The 15,138-nt window shown below is 45.2% G+C and overlaps 1 protein-coding gene across 3 annotated transcripts in view; it reads left to right on the top strand.

Moving 5' to 3' along the window:
* The first annotated feature begins 6,373 nt into the window (after positions 1-6,373).
* LOC141154449 (synaptonemal complex central element protein 1-like) overlaps positions 6,374-15,138 on the top strand; it is a 41,607-nt gene continuing 32,842 nt past the window's right edge. Inside the window, exons 1-6 of one of the 3 annotated variants that reach the window (XM_073640380.1) lie at positions 6,829-7,119; positions 7,424-7,575; positions 11,672-11,745; positions 12,041-12,196; positions 14,264-14,375; positions 14,658-14,910. In XM_073640380.1, coding sequence (XP_073496481.1) covers positions 7,053-7,119; positions 7,424-7,575; positions 11,672-11,745; positions 12,041-12,196; positions 14,264-14,375; positions 14,658-14,910 — 814 coding nt within the window. In that variant the 5' untranslated portion in view covers positions 6,829-7,052. Of the gene's footprint in view, positions 7,120-7,423; positions 7,576-11,671; positions 11,746-12,040; positions 12,197-14,263; positions 14,376-14,657; positions 14,911-15,138 lie in introns of all 3 variants that reach the window. The other 2 variants (XM_073640379.1, XM_073640382.1) reach the window with 2 other exon arrangements.

Here is a 15,138-nt window from a genome sequence, read left to right as displayed (position 1 = left end):
CGCCCATTGTGAATGGTGGATCCTATGTAAGGCACTGTACACATTGCATTTTCTGTGGTGTGTTTGGGGAATCCACCTGATCCCCCCCCCCCCCCCCCCCAAAAAAAAAAACAGGATTCAGACGGATGCTGATGGGACCACAGACTGCAATGACACAAACGGAGTTCAATTTCTGAACTTGTCCGTTTGTTCAGGTGGCCCAGAAACAGCAAACTATCTGATCTCTACAGGACCACCCATGTGATGTGAGGCTCAAAGAGAAAACTGCACAATTTCACAATCTTGTGATAAGGTGAAAAAGAATATAAAAATTCTTAGGTCATTTTCTGATGACACTTTCCCTTTAAGTCAAACTGGGCATGGTTGGCAAGAAATAAGTATAGTACAAAAATTAGATTGTTCTAGAATTAAAATCATTCACCCCCTCATCCTCTGTGTTTTTAAAACGGGCATAAATGAAATGGTGTGCACTGGGTATTATATAAAAAAGGCAAAAATAACCACGTGTATGGCAGTGGTGCAGAACTAGAGGGGTGAGAATTACCAGTGTCATGGCCTGTACCCCCTCTTGTTTCTGACCTTTTTAATTTGGCTTTATTTGTCCATTGACTACAGCCCCTCCCACAATCCCTGCCCATCCTGAATTACTATTGCCCCTCCTACTCTCCCTGCAGACTATAACTGCACCAGCAGTTCCCGACCCCTCCTATATTCTGACTATAGCTTCACTTGCAATCCTTGCTCCTCCTGTATAATGACTACAGCTCCTCCCACAATTCATGCCCCTTCTGTATGACTATAGCCCCTCCCACTATTCACACGCCTGTATAATGACTACAGCTCCTCCCACAATTCATGCCCCTTCTGTATGACTATAGCCCCTCCCACTATTCACACGCCTGTATAATGACTATAGCTCCTCCCACTATCTAGGCCTCTCCAGTATAATGACCATAGCTCCTCCCACAATCCCTGCCCTCCAGTACAATGACCATAGCTCCTCCCACAATCCCATTCTCCTCCTGTATAATAACTATAGCTCCTCGCACAATCCCTGTCCCTCCAGTACAATGACCATAGCTCCTCCCACAATCCTTGCCCTTCCAGTATAATGACCATAGCTCCTCCCACTATCTAGGCCCTCCAGTATCATGACCATAGCTCCAGCCACAATCCCTGCCCCTCCAGTAGAATGACCATAGCTCCTCCCACAATCCCTGCCCCTCCAGTATAATGACCATAGCTCCTCCCACTATCTAGGCCCCTCCAGTATAATAACCATAGCTCCTCCCGCAATCTCTGCCTCTCCAGTATAATAACCATAGCTCCTCCCACAATCCCTGCCCCTCCAGTATAATGATCATAGCTCCTCCCACAATCCCTGCCCCTCCAGTATAATGACCATAGCTCCTCCCACAATCTAGGCCTCTCCAGTATAATGACCATAGCTCCTCCCACAATCCTTGCCCCTCCAGTATAATAACCATAGCTCCTCCCGCAATCTCTGCCTCTCCAGTATAATAACCATAGCTCCTCCCACAATCCCTGCCCCTCCAGTATAATGATCATAGCTCCTCCCACAATCCCTGCCCCTCCAGTATAATGACCATAGCTCCTCCCACAATCTAGGCCTCTCTAGTATAATGACCATAGCTCCTCCCACAATCCTTGCCCCTCCAGTATAATAACCATAGCTCCTCCCACAATCCTTGCCCCTCCAGTATAATAACCATAGCTCCTCCGACAATCCCTGCCCCTCCAGTATAATAACCATAGCTCCTCCGACAATCCCTGCCCCTCCAGTATAATGATCATAGCTCCTCCCACAATCCCTGCCCCTCCAGTATAATGACCATAGCTCCTCCCACAATCTAGGCCTCTCCAGTATAATGACCATAGCTCCTCCCACTATCTAGGCCTCTCCAGTATAATGACCATAGCACCTCCCACTATCTAGGCCCCTCCAGTATAATAACCATAGCTCCTCCCACTATCTAGGCCCCTCCAGTATAATAACCATAGCTCCTCCCACTATCTAGGCCCCTCCAGTATAATAACCATAGCTCCTCCCACTATCTAGGCCCCTCCAGTATAATAACCATAGCTCCTCCCACAATCTCTGCCCCTCCAGTATAATAACCATAGCTCCTCCCACAATCCCTGCCCTCCAGTATAATGACCATAGCTCCTCCCACAATCCCTGCCCCTCCAGTATAATGACCATAGCTCCTTCCACTATCTAGGCCCCTCCAGTATAATGACCATAGCTCCTTCCACTATCTAGGCCTCTCCAGTATAATGACCATAGCTCCTTCCACTATCTAGGCCCCTCCAGTAAAATGACCATAGCTCCTTCCACTATCTAGGCCCCTCCAGTAAAATGACCATAGCTCCTTCCACTATCTAGGCCCCTCCAGTAAAATGACCATAGCTCCTTCCACTATCTAGGCCCCTCCAGTAAAATGACCATAGCTCCTTCCACTATCTAGGCCCCTCCAGTATAATAACCATAGCTCCCCCCACTATCTAGGCCCCTCCAGTATAATGACCGTAGCTCCTCCCACAATCCCTGCCCCTCCAGTATAATGATCGTAGCTCCTCCCCCAATCCCTGCCCCTCCAGTATAATGACCATAGCTCCTTCCACTATCTAGGCCCCTCCAGTATAATGACCATAGCTCCTTCCACTATCTAGGCCCCTCCAGTATAATGACCATAGCTCCTCCCACAATCTAGGCCTCTCCAGTATAATGACCATAGCTCCTCCCACAATCCTTGCCCCTCCAGTATAATAACCATAGCTCCTCCCGCAATCTCTGCCTCTCCAGTATAATAACCATAGCTCCTCCCACAATCCCTGCCCCTCCAGTATAATGATCATAGCTCCTCCCACAATCCCTGCCCCTCCAGTATAATGACCATAGCTCCTCCCACAATCTAGGCCTCTCTAGTATAATGACCATAGCTCCTTCCACTATCTAGGCCCCTCCAGTAAAATGACCATAGCTCCTTCCACTATCTAGGCCCCTCCAGTATAATAACCATAGCTCCCCCCACTATCTAGGCCCCTCCAGTATAATGACCGTAGCTCCTCCCACAATCCCTGCCCCTCCAGTATAATGACCATAGCTCCTTCCACTATCTAGGCCCCTCCAGTATAATGACCATAGATCCTTCCACTATCTAGGCCTCTCCAGTATAATGACCATAGCTCCTTCCACTATCTAGGCTTCTCCAGTATAATGACCATAGCTCCTCCCACAATCCCTGCCCCTCCAGTATAATGACCATAGCTCCTTCCACTATCTAGGCCCCTCCAGTATAATGACCATAGCTCCTTCCACTATCTAGGCCCCTCCAGTATAATGACCATAGCTCCTTCCACTATCTAGGCCCCTCCAGTATAATGACCATAGCTCCTTCCACTATCTAGGCCCCTCCAGTATAATGACCATAGCTCCTCCCACAATCCCTGCCCCTCCAGTATAATGACCATAGCTCCTCCCACAATCCCTGCCCCTCCAGTATAATGACCATAGCTCCTTCCACTATCTAGGCCCCTCCAGTATAATGACCATAGCTCCCCCCACAATCCCTGCCCCTTCTGTATAATAATGATGACAATTCAAGTGTTTTCCATATTTTGACTATTTGTGAAATTTTTTTACTTTGTTACCTCTTTGCTTCTTAACATGTGTTTTTTTCTCCTGCACCCGGTGCCGGTGTTCTGGCAGATTCTGAGGAGAGAATAAAGGTACAAATCGTCACAAGAAAAGACTGACGAACAAGATTCCCAACTTAGCGAGTGAAAGGATCCTGAGCGCTCACTTTTTCTTATTTTTTCCTTCTCATTTGGTGCAGAAAGAGCTTGTCTATACGCTGACACTAGACCTCTCTCCTGGACGGGAAGGCGCAATAAATCAGGAACAGTTTTCATATTAATCTCCCTTTTAAACTTGATCTATCATCAGATTTCACAATACAAACTGCATAGATTAATTCATATATATCTTGGACCTGCTGAGGCCAATGTACTTACTTTTAAAATACATGTAAACATGGCTGTATACTATGTGTCGTGAAAGTTTTGCTGACTGATATTAAATGAGCTCTATCTGGATTCAAGGAATGCCCGTATTAATATCAGGACTATACTGTGGAGCCAGCCTGACATGGATTATCAAAGTAAACACACCAGCCTCATCAGGTGTACAAGATGTGCATTGTGAAATCTGGTGACAGGCTGCATTACTCGCTTATCAGCTCATTAATTTACATTTCTACATGTGACAAGTCTATGGGGAAGATTTTCTAAGCAAAATATTGATGTATGGGTACAATAGCACAAGAAAGAGAAATACAAGAAATATATTACCCCATCTGCGCCATTTAGTGATGGTTCTATTTTTGTCAGAAGCCCCCTCCCTCCAAATTGACCACCAGGAACATTTCTGTATAAAGTATTGAAATGATTCTTCCACCCGTCAGCGGCACCGGGCTGGCACCGGGCTGCCCTTACCTTGTACAGAGTTCTATCCGTCTTGTCCCCTGTGGGTGAAAACAGAAGCAATTAATCCGAATTACACTAATGCATCCGGACGTGTGACAACCAACCCACCACCAGAAAGACCCCTGAACCCCCAGTAAATAGTCGTCCGCTTCAGACACAATATCAGTGTGGGCACCGCCGCCTGGAGCAATCCTGGGAACAGAAATCCTGCCTAATTAGTGATACTCCCCCACATTCCCATACACAGCTGTCAGTGCGGGGGTCCCCACTTTGGATGCAGCCTCCTATAGAGGGTCCCCAGATGTGAGGGTCCGGACTCTGCTTCCCATTAGGTCTGCCCGTGCCCAGCTATAGTGCACAACGTACCTTTTCCCTCTGGCATCTTGCCCCAGTGGCTGGGTTTGTACGATGGAGTGTGAGGGTCTCTGTGCACTGAACACGCAGGTCCTGGCACCACCCACATTTATTCCCTGAATGCCCCCACAGTGCCCGAGAGAAGGGGCAGATTCCAGAACTGGGCAGAGATTCTGCATATTCAGGGAGAGATGTGCTGAGCCAGGCACAGAGAGGACCAATCCCCTGCACCCACCCTCACTCCATTAACCCCTACAGGGCCACATACAGTTAGTTCCCACTGCTCAGGATAGTTTCTATATTGTTGTTTTTTTTTGTTTTTCCCTTTTTTTAATAACAATATATTTTCACTCCCTAACACAAAAAGGGCCAATATCACAAACCAGTGATTTCTGATGCAGTTTCCACCAAACTTTAAAGACTTTGATCCCGGATTGGGCAAAAAAAATAGAATTAAAAAAAGTTTGCTCCTTTAAACTTCAGGCATAAACACAAGATTTACCCTGCCCATGCGTCTGCTTCTTAGCAGAGTATTAATGTCTGCGTCCTGAGGGCAACACCTCCCGTTCTGCGCTCTGACGCTTCTGTGTTATCATAGGGACATGCTGTGAATTTCAATCACGTGTCCATGCGGTTTAGGCCTCAGAAAGAAAGTCTCAGACACGGCTCAGATTTATGACAAATGGCTTTACTCACTCAGGAGGCCGAGCAGCTTAATGGCAGCCCGAACAGGAGCCCATCATCGTGCCACCATGTTGACGACAAAAGGCCAAAATCTGATGCCATTAAGAGGAATCATCATCTGTGTTATAATAGGGTCACAGGAGCAGGTAAAGGCCTGAAATTTCAAAAAAACGGAAACCATGATAACAGCCCATAACATTATCCTCCTCCACCATCTGTACAGGGGGCACAATGCAGTCAGGAGGTAACGTTCTCCTGGAATCACCAAACCCAGACTCCTCCATCAAACGCTGGATAGAGAAGTGCGATCCATCCCTGCACAGAACACGTCTCCTCCAGAGTCCAGTGGTGGCGGCTTTACACCACTCCATCCGACGCTCGGCATTGTGCTTGGTGATGTACGGCTGCATGCAGCTGCTCGGCCATGAAGCTCCTGGTGGGGGCGCTGTGTTTGTGCTGATATTATACCAGAGGAGGTCTGGACTCTGCAGTTATGGGGTCAGCAGAGCGGTGGTGACTTTTCTGCCCTCTGATTTCCTGGAATGATACAATAGACTTGGATCTAAGGGGTGAGGTTTCTCCTTGTGGAGAGTGACAAGCCATGTCTGGCACTCCAGTATGAGGAGGCTTTTATCCTATGTCATGTGGCAATGCTCGTTAAAGGGTCGATATTGACTTGTAGGACTGCTGCTTCCAACAGGTGGAGCTAGAGTTCAAGTCCTCGTCTTCTCTGAAGAGACACTTTACCAATAGACTTATAGACACGAATAAACATAAAACCCTCCTTCCTTTGCTCTACAGTAATAACACCACAACCATAAACCTAGCAATGAAGACTGTAGTAAACAGGGTCATGCAGAAGTCAGGCCATTGCAGGAGCCGACCATAAATATGCATGTTCCAGGGTTACTTATTGACTCGTCTGACCATATATATTAATCCCAATATTTCCAAAATTTCAGGGGTCTAATGTATGGGTGGAAGGATTCTGAACAGTGATAATAGACATTTTATACTGCCCTTTTATTTGTGAAGGCTCCGTACCCAGGGCCAGGGGTGTGACTGTGACCACATTTCAATAAACTTTATTTATTCCTAAGAACACTTAACATCTTGGCAGAGGGACCACTGTAGAAAAATTCAAGGTAAATGGGTTTTGTAAGGGGCATCTGAATAACATGACCTCGTTTAGCATTTCTGGATTTCAGGGTCACAGCACAATCTTTGTCTACAGATTGATAATGCAGCACTATAATGGTGATCAATGGAAAGGCGGGTGTGAACGGCACCCTATCCAGGTAGATGTCACCTGTGGACTTCAGTCAGTTACCTGGACGCCCGCACCAGCCCCTATTAATGATTAATGCACAGAGGTTGGGAGCATCCTCAAGAGTGGAGGGAGATCTCTGGATCCAGGAAGGAGGCGGATGTCTCAGGAAATGGGGAGAGGCCGCCCAGAAAAGATGGATGGCTCAGAAGAATAAGAGGAACGACGGGAGCACACCATGGTGAAGGGGGCCAACTGTTCCATGGATGGGGGGAGCTTCCCCCTATCATCCGAGTTTTTCCAAGGTACTATGGTGTTTACACATAAAGTTATAAAGTACCCAGCCCTATAGGCTGATGCTGAATACACTCATACCCCTTCTATAAGCTGCACTAGGCCAATACATTGGGCGAGCATGGTCATAGTCTGACACTACTTCAGTAACGTTGGCTGAACATGTGGTCATTGCTGAGCTGGTGGACTTTACTCTATTGTCATCATCTAGCTTTAGTGTGTCAGCTGGCAGGACCCCTTTCCCACACTCTCAGGCGAGTGCCCCCTGCTGTTTGTCCGCAATCTGCCCTTCTGTACTATTCACCTCTTTTATAGTGATAAAGAAGGACCTGTGGATATTCATCATTCCCGTACTGGTCGGGTGTGTTCAGTTGGCTTTATTTCTGGAGGAGATGGGATTTTTCCTGCGGAATGTTCGGAGCACGCGGAGAACCTGTCTGTACCTATGGATTCTGGGAGTATATCCGGTGAGAGTCATGAACTGTGCAAAGAGTTAAAGTATGGATACAGTGGCATGTAAAAGTTTGGGCACCCCTGGTCAAAATTACTGTTATTGTGAACAGTTAAGCAAGTTGAAGATGAAATGATCTCTAAAAGGCCAAAAGTTAAAGATGACAAATTTCCTTTTTTATATTAGGCAAAAAATAAAAATATATAGTCATTTTTTACATTTTAAAAATTACAAAACGTAACATGGGCCAATGCAAAAGTTTGGGCACCCTGCACGCTAACTACCTTGTAGTAACCCCCCCACCCCCCACCCTTTTGCGAGTATCACAGCTTGTAAACACTTTTTGTAGCCACCCAAGAGTCTTTCAGTTCTTGTTAGAGGGATTTTCATCCATCCTTCCTTGGACAATCCGTCCTGGTCTGTGAAATTCCTGGGTCGTCTTGCATGCACGGCTATTTTGAGGTGTAGCCAGATTTTCAGTAATGTTTCGATCCGGGAACTGTGAGGGCCATTGTAAAACTGTCAGCTTGCGCCTTTTGAGGTTGTCTATTGTGGATTTTGACTTGTGTTTAGAATCATTATCCATTTGTAGAAGCCATCCTCATATCAGCTTCAGCTTTTGTACAGATGGTGTTGTGTTTGCATCAAGAATTTACTGAAATTTCATTGAACCTATTCTTCCCTCTACCCATAAAATGTTCTCAATGCCATTGGCTGCAACACAACCCCAAAGCATGATTGATCCACCCCCATGCTTAATGGTTGGCGAGATGTTCTTTTCCTGAAATTCTGTGCCTTTTTTTCTCCACACATACAGTACAGACCAAAAGTTTGGACACACCTTCTCATTTAAACATTTTTCTGCATTTTCATGACTATGAAAATTGTACATTCACACTGAAGGCATCAAAACTATGAATTAACACATGTGGAATTATATACTTAACAAAAAAGTGTGAAACAACTGAAAATAGGTCTTATATTCTAGGTTCTTCAAAGTAGCCACCTTCTGCTTTGATGACTGCTTTGCACACTCTTGGCATTCTCTTGATGAGCTTCAAGAGGTAGTCACCGGAAATGGTCTTCCAACAATCTTGAAGGAGTTCCCAGAGATGCTTAGCACTTGTTGGCCCTTTTGCCTTCACTCTGCGGTCCAGCTCACCCCAAACAATCTAGATTGGGTTCAGGTCTGGTGACTGTGGAGGCCAGGTCATCTGGCATAGCACCCCATCACTCTCCTTCTTGGTCAAATAGCCCTTACACAGCCTGGAGGTGTGTTTGGGGTCATTGTCCTGTTGAAAAATAAATGATGGTCCAACTAAATGCAAACCGGATGGAATAGCATGCTGCTGCTGCAAGATGCTGTGGTAGCCATGCTGGTTCAGTATGCCTTCAATTTTGAATAAATCCCCAACAGTGTCACCAGCAAAGCACCCCCACACCATCACACCTCCTCCTCCATGCTTCACGGTGGGAACCAGGCATGTAGAGTCCATCCGTTCACCTTTTCTGCGTCGCACAAAGACACGGTGGTTGGAACCAAAGATCTCAAATTTGGACTCATCAGACCAAAGCACAGATTTCCACTGGTCTAATGTCCATTCCTTGTGTTTTTTAGCCCAAACAAGTCTCTTCTGCTTGTTGCCTGTCCTTAGCAGTGGTTTCCTAGCAGCTATTTTACCATGAAGGCCTGCTGCACAAAGTCTCCTCTTAACAGTTGTTGTAGAGATGTGTCTGCTGCTAGAACTCTGTGTGGCATTGACCTGGTCTCTAATCTGAGCTGCTGTTAACCTGCTATTTCTGAGGCTGGTGACTCGGATAAACTTATCCTCAGAAGCAGTGGTGACTCTTGGTCTTCCTTTCCTGGGGCGGTCCTCATGTGAGCCAGTTTCTTTGTAGCGCTTGATGGTTTTTGCAACTGCACTTGGGGACACATTCAAAGTTTGCCCAATTTTTCGGACTGACTGACCTTCATTTCTTAAAGTAATGATGGCCACTCGTTTTTCTTTACTTAGAATTTGTATTATGGCAAGAAAAAAGCAGCTAACAGTCTATTCAGTAGGACTATCAGCTGTGTATCCACCAGACTTCTGCACAACACAACTGATGGTCCCAACCCCATTTATAAGGCAAGAAATCCCACTTATTAAATCTGACAGGGCACACCTATGAAGTGAAAACCATTTCTGGTGACTACCTCTTGAAGCTCATCAAGAGAATGCCAAGAGTGTGCAAAGCAGTCATCAAAGCAAAAGGTGGCTACTTTGAAGAACCTAGAATATAAGACATATTTTCAGTTGTTTCACACTTTTTTGTTAAGTATATAATTCCACATGTGTTAATTCATAGTTTTGATGCCTTCAGTGTGAATGTACAATTTTCATAGTCATGAAAATACAGAAAAATCTTTAAATGAGAAGTTGTGTCCAAACTTTTGGTCTGTACTGTACCTTTGATTAATGTGGCCAAAGAGTTCTATTTTAACCTCATCGGTTCACAGGATTTGTTTCCAAAATATATCAGGCTTGTTTAGATATTCCTTTGCATACTTCTGACGCTGAATTTTATGGTGAGGATGCAGGAGAGGTTTTTTTCTGATGATTCCATGAAGGCCATATTTGTGCAGGTGTCTTTGAACAGTAGAACAATGTACCACAACTCCAGAGTCTGCTAAATCTAGCTGATGGTCTTTTACAGTCAAGCGGGGGTTCTGATTTGCCTCTCTAGCAATCCTATGAGCAGCTCTCACTAAAATTTTGCTTGGTCTTCCAGACCTTATCTTGACCTCCACTGTTCCTGTTAACTGCCATTTCTTAATTACATTTTGAAATGAGGAAAGGGCAACTTGAAAACGCTTTGCTATCTTCTTATAGCCTTCTCCTGCTTTGTGGGCCTCCACCATTTGCAGAGTGCTAGGCAGCTGCTTAGAAGGACCCACAGCTGCTGTTTTTCGGCACAAGGTTAGAGGAGGCTGGGTTTTTATAAAGCTGGGAAATTTGTATCACCTGGCCTTTCCTAATGATGATAGTGAACAAGCCATAACCCTAACAGGCTAATTAAGGTCTGAAACCTTGGTCAAAGTTATCTGAGCACACAGATCTCCAAGGGTGCCTAAACTTTTGCTTCGACCCATTTTCCTTTTTGTAATTTTTATAATGTAAAAAATTACAATTTTTTCCCCTAAAATACAAAGGAAATGTGTCATCTCTAACTTTATGCAAATTGAAGTAGTCAGTGGGGCGCTAGAAACTGGATAAGGCGCTGGAAAAGGATAAAACAAACCTCTTTATTGAAGTATTAATGCCCACAACGCGTTTCTGCAGCGGTCTGCTGCCTTGATCAGGTGGAGTGAGTGACTCACTCCACCTGATGAAGGCAGCAGACCGCTGCAGAAACGCGTTGTGGGCATTAATACTTCAATAAAGAGGTTTGTTTTATCCTTTTCCAGCGCCTTATCCAGTTTCTAGCGCCCCACTGACCACTTCAATTTGCACACTGTTCACTATTCCCTTGGGAGTTGTGGCTGGAGGCTGCAGAAAACTGGATACAATTTCAGCTGCAGGACCTGTAGGACCTGCAATGATGTCATCACCCATGTGACCCCACCCGGAATCACATGATTGGAAGCTCCATCTGCTAATCCAGAGGAGACACTGAAGGCATCGTGGCAGCGCTATCAGCGCCAGTAGCTGTTTAACCTGGGTTGTGCGGTCTGCACAACCCACCCAAGTGAGCAGACCACTGTATCTGCACGTATATTCTACTTCCATACAGGTTCACACAAGCACTGCGCTTTTCCACCCCACCCCCTTTTTTGTCTTTCATCTTTAACTTTAGGCCTTTCATCTTCAACTTGCTTAACTGTTCACAATAACAGTAATTTTGACCAGGGGTGCCCAAACTTTTACATGCCACTGTATAGATGTATATGCTCTGTGAGAAGACGGGTTAATGTATCCACATGACAATAAAATATAATCAGGTGGAGATCCCCGTTAAATAATTAAGTGAATTTGTAAGACGACATTCGATATGTCGAGTCAAGTGGAGACGCTGATGCCGTTTTGGTAGATTATGGGTTAACTAACAGCCCCTTTTTCCCCCTTGGCCAGGTAATCTGCATCGCCTCCATTATAGGAATGTACATTCCCCGCTCCTCCTCCATCTGTAACTTCGTGGCTTCTATGTAAGTTGTAATTTACTCTGAACACATTTGACAACATACCCTAGAGCAAAAGCGTCCCCAGTGGTGTGTTTTACAGTGTAACTAGGCTGGGTGCATATCTGGGGGCTCTGTAGAATTTCCCCACTGCCCAGATGGTATAGATAAATCCCATTCACATACAATGACATTGCTCCTGGTATCGATGATCACGGGCGCCGATTGAAACTCCGTAGAACTGTTGCTGACGTCACGCACCGTGCTGCCAGTCCGAGCTTATGAACGTGCCGTCCTCATCACCGTTTGTGTCTCTTTGCAGATATCACTCCATAACACTTTGGAAATTCTTGGACCTGATAACGGATTTCTTTGGTGGTAAAGCAAAAATGTTAGAAGAACTGGGGGGTCAGACGGTCGCCCCCAACCCGCCCCCGTGCTGCTGTTGCTGCTGTTTCCCCAACATTGTTGTGAACAGGTGGGTACAATAGAATGTGGTGCCCTGTTTGTGGTGTGGGCATCGGGAGAAAAAAAAAACGTTCATATTGTTTTGCGGCAAAACATAAATGGAGGAGATGGGTTATAGTGTCTGCAGGGAATGTATAAAAGGGCAAAGGACAGGGTGATGTCAAGGGTCTGGTTTTCTAAAAACGCTGAAAAAGCTTTTTTTTTAGAAAAGCTGAATTAAAAAAAAAAAAAGATATAACATGCACCCATGATAGTATATACAGTCTCTTGCGAAAGAATTCACTCCCTTGGTTTTTTACCTATTTTATTACATTAGAACCTGTGTTTAAATATTTTTGTAATCCGATTTGTGTGTGATGCATCAGCACTAAATAGTCTAAGTTGGTGAAGTGAGAAAAATATAGGCACAAATTACATTTATGGGATCAGATAACTTGTCACGTGCATATGTATTCACCCCTTTTGGTATGAAGCCCCTAAAAATTTCTGGTGCAAGCAATTCCCTTCATAAGTCCCATGCTTAGTGACAGGACATCCACCTATGTGCAATCTAATGTCACATGTCTGTCAGTATATACACTTTACCTTTTCTGAAAGGCCACAGAGGCTGCAACACCATTAACAAGAGGCACCACTAACCAAACACCATGAAGACCAAGGAGACCTCCAAACAACACCATGAAGACAAGGAGACCTCCAAACAACACCATGAAGACCAAGGAGATCTCCAAACAACACCATGAAGACCAAGGAGATCTCCAAACAACACCATGAAGACCAAGGAGATCTCCAAACAACACCATGAAGACCAAGGAGATCTCCAAACAACACCATGAAGACCAAGGAGATCTCCAAACAACACCATGAAGACCAAGGAGATCTCCAAACAAGTCAGGGACAAAGTTGTTGAGAAGAACAAGTCAGGGTTGGGTTATAAAAAAAAAAAAATATCCCAATCTCTGATGATCCCCGGAGCACCATCAAATCCATTATCATCAAATGGAAAGAGCATGTTACCACAACATACCTGCCAAGAGAGGGCCGCCCACCAAAACTCTCAGGCTGGTGGCTTTTATGGAAGAGTGGGCAGAAAAAAAGCCTTTACCTACACACAAAACTTGTAAGGTTCGTTTTGAGTTTGCCAAAAGACATGTGATCGACTCCCCAAATGTATGGAGGAAGGTGCTGTGGTCAGATGAGACCAAAATTGAACTTTTTGGCCACCAAGGTAAACGCTATGTCTGGTGCCAAATCAACACAGCTCATCACCCCAAGAACACCATCCCCACAGTGAAACATGATTGTGGCAGCATCCTGCTGTGGGGATGTTTTTCGGAAGCGGAGACAGGGAAAATGGTCTGAGTTGATGGGGACGATAAATGGTGCGAAATACAGGGTTATTCTTAGGTTTTGCTTATTTCAATCTGTCAGTGATTTGAGACTGGGACAGAGGTTCACCTTCCAACATGTCAATGACCCAAAACATACAGCTAAAGCAACACTCGAGTGGTTTAAGGGGAAACGTGTAAATGTTTTGGCGTGGCCTAGTCAAAGCCAAGACCTTAATCCAATTGAAAATCTGTGGTCCAACTTGAAGATTGGTGTTCATCAGAGAAAACCATCTAACTTGAAGGAGCTGGAACAGTTTTGCCTTGAGGAATGGGCAAAAATCCCAGTGGCAAGATGTGGAAAGCTCATAGATACTTATACAAAGCGACCTGCAGCTGTAATTGCTGCAAAAGGAGGCTCTACAAAGTACTGACTTTAGGGGCGTGAATAGTTATGCACACTGAAGTTCTCAGTTACTTTCTCCTATTTGTTGTTTTCTTCAAAATAAAGAGAAAACCAAATATTCACAGTTGTATGTTCTTTACCTGAACTGATGCAAACCCTCAAAAAAAACAGGATGTGAATGGGTCCATGTTGTAATGGACGGCACATAGATGCCATCACTGTGCTGATTGTTAAAAAACAAGGATGTGTGAATTCAGCCTAAGCCTTCCCCTGAGCAGGATGTAGACGTTGCTGCCATGATACATGTACAGAATAATCCAGCATGTCTTGTTCCCGGTGTCAGGAGTAACCTGCGGTGGATGAATATTGCCGTGTACCAGCTGTCAGTGGTGCGGACCCTTCTGTTCTTCATGGGCCTCATTCTCTGGACTGATGAGAAGTATGACTATGGGGATGTGAGTATGAATACATGGACGGCTTTGACTCTTATTATCACTAACATAGCGCCTCTAGTGGCCACATGACTAACTGAAGGGCCTAACACACAGAGAGCCCGCCTTATGCTTCGTCCCTCCATTCCTGTGCTCCAAATAAAAGGGTTTTACATCTACTTTTTATGCAAAACCTATTTTATACTTACTGATCCAATGCGGATGACACAAGCCCTAGATCTGCAGGCCACGGCTGTAATTCTAGATGGCAAAAGGCATTTCTTTAGTCTATTTTATGACTTCCAGGTGGACTACACCAACCCCAACTCCTACATCAACATCATCATCAGCTTGTCTACGTTTCTTTCTTTCTACGGCTACCTGCTGTTCTACAAAGCCACAAAGAAAGCACTGGAGGGCTACAGTCCCAGATCCAAGTTCATCTGCATCACCCTGGTGCTGGTCTTGTGTGGGCTGCAGAACGGGATCCTAGAGACCATGTCCGCCCTGGGAGCCATTCCTTGTGTCCCCCCCTTCACGGTGGAGACGCGCTCTCAGAGTAAGTGATTTCACATTGTCTATATAGAAGAAGATTAGATGTTATTGCCGGACATAAGGCTATTAAAGATTTAATATCTACAAAGCGCCATGATGTGGCCATATGGCGACATCACAGCTTGGGGACCTCTGCGGATTATACGGAGCAAGATCTGTCATCAGATTTCACAATACATAAATTATTAGATATCTTAGACCTGATGAGGCAGGTGCACTTACTGTGAAAATC

Source organism: Phyllobates terribilis, unplaced genomic scaffold, assembly GCF_046119375.1.
Source record: "Phyllobates terribilis strain yellow unplaced genomic scaffold, ASM4611937v1 Scaffold_7__3_contigs__length_470593459, whole genome shotgun sequence".
Taxonomy (NCBI): Eukaryota; Metazoa; Chordata; class Amphibia; order Anura; family Dendrobatidae; genus Phyllobates; species Phyllobates terribilis.
The sequence above is the reverse complement of the archived record's forward strand: the minus strand, read 5'-3'. Positions and strand labels throughout refer to the sequence as shown.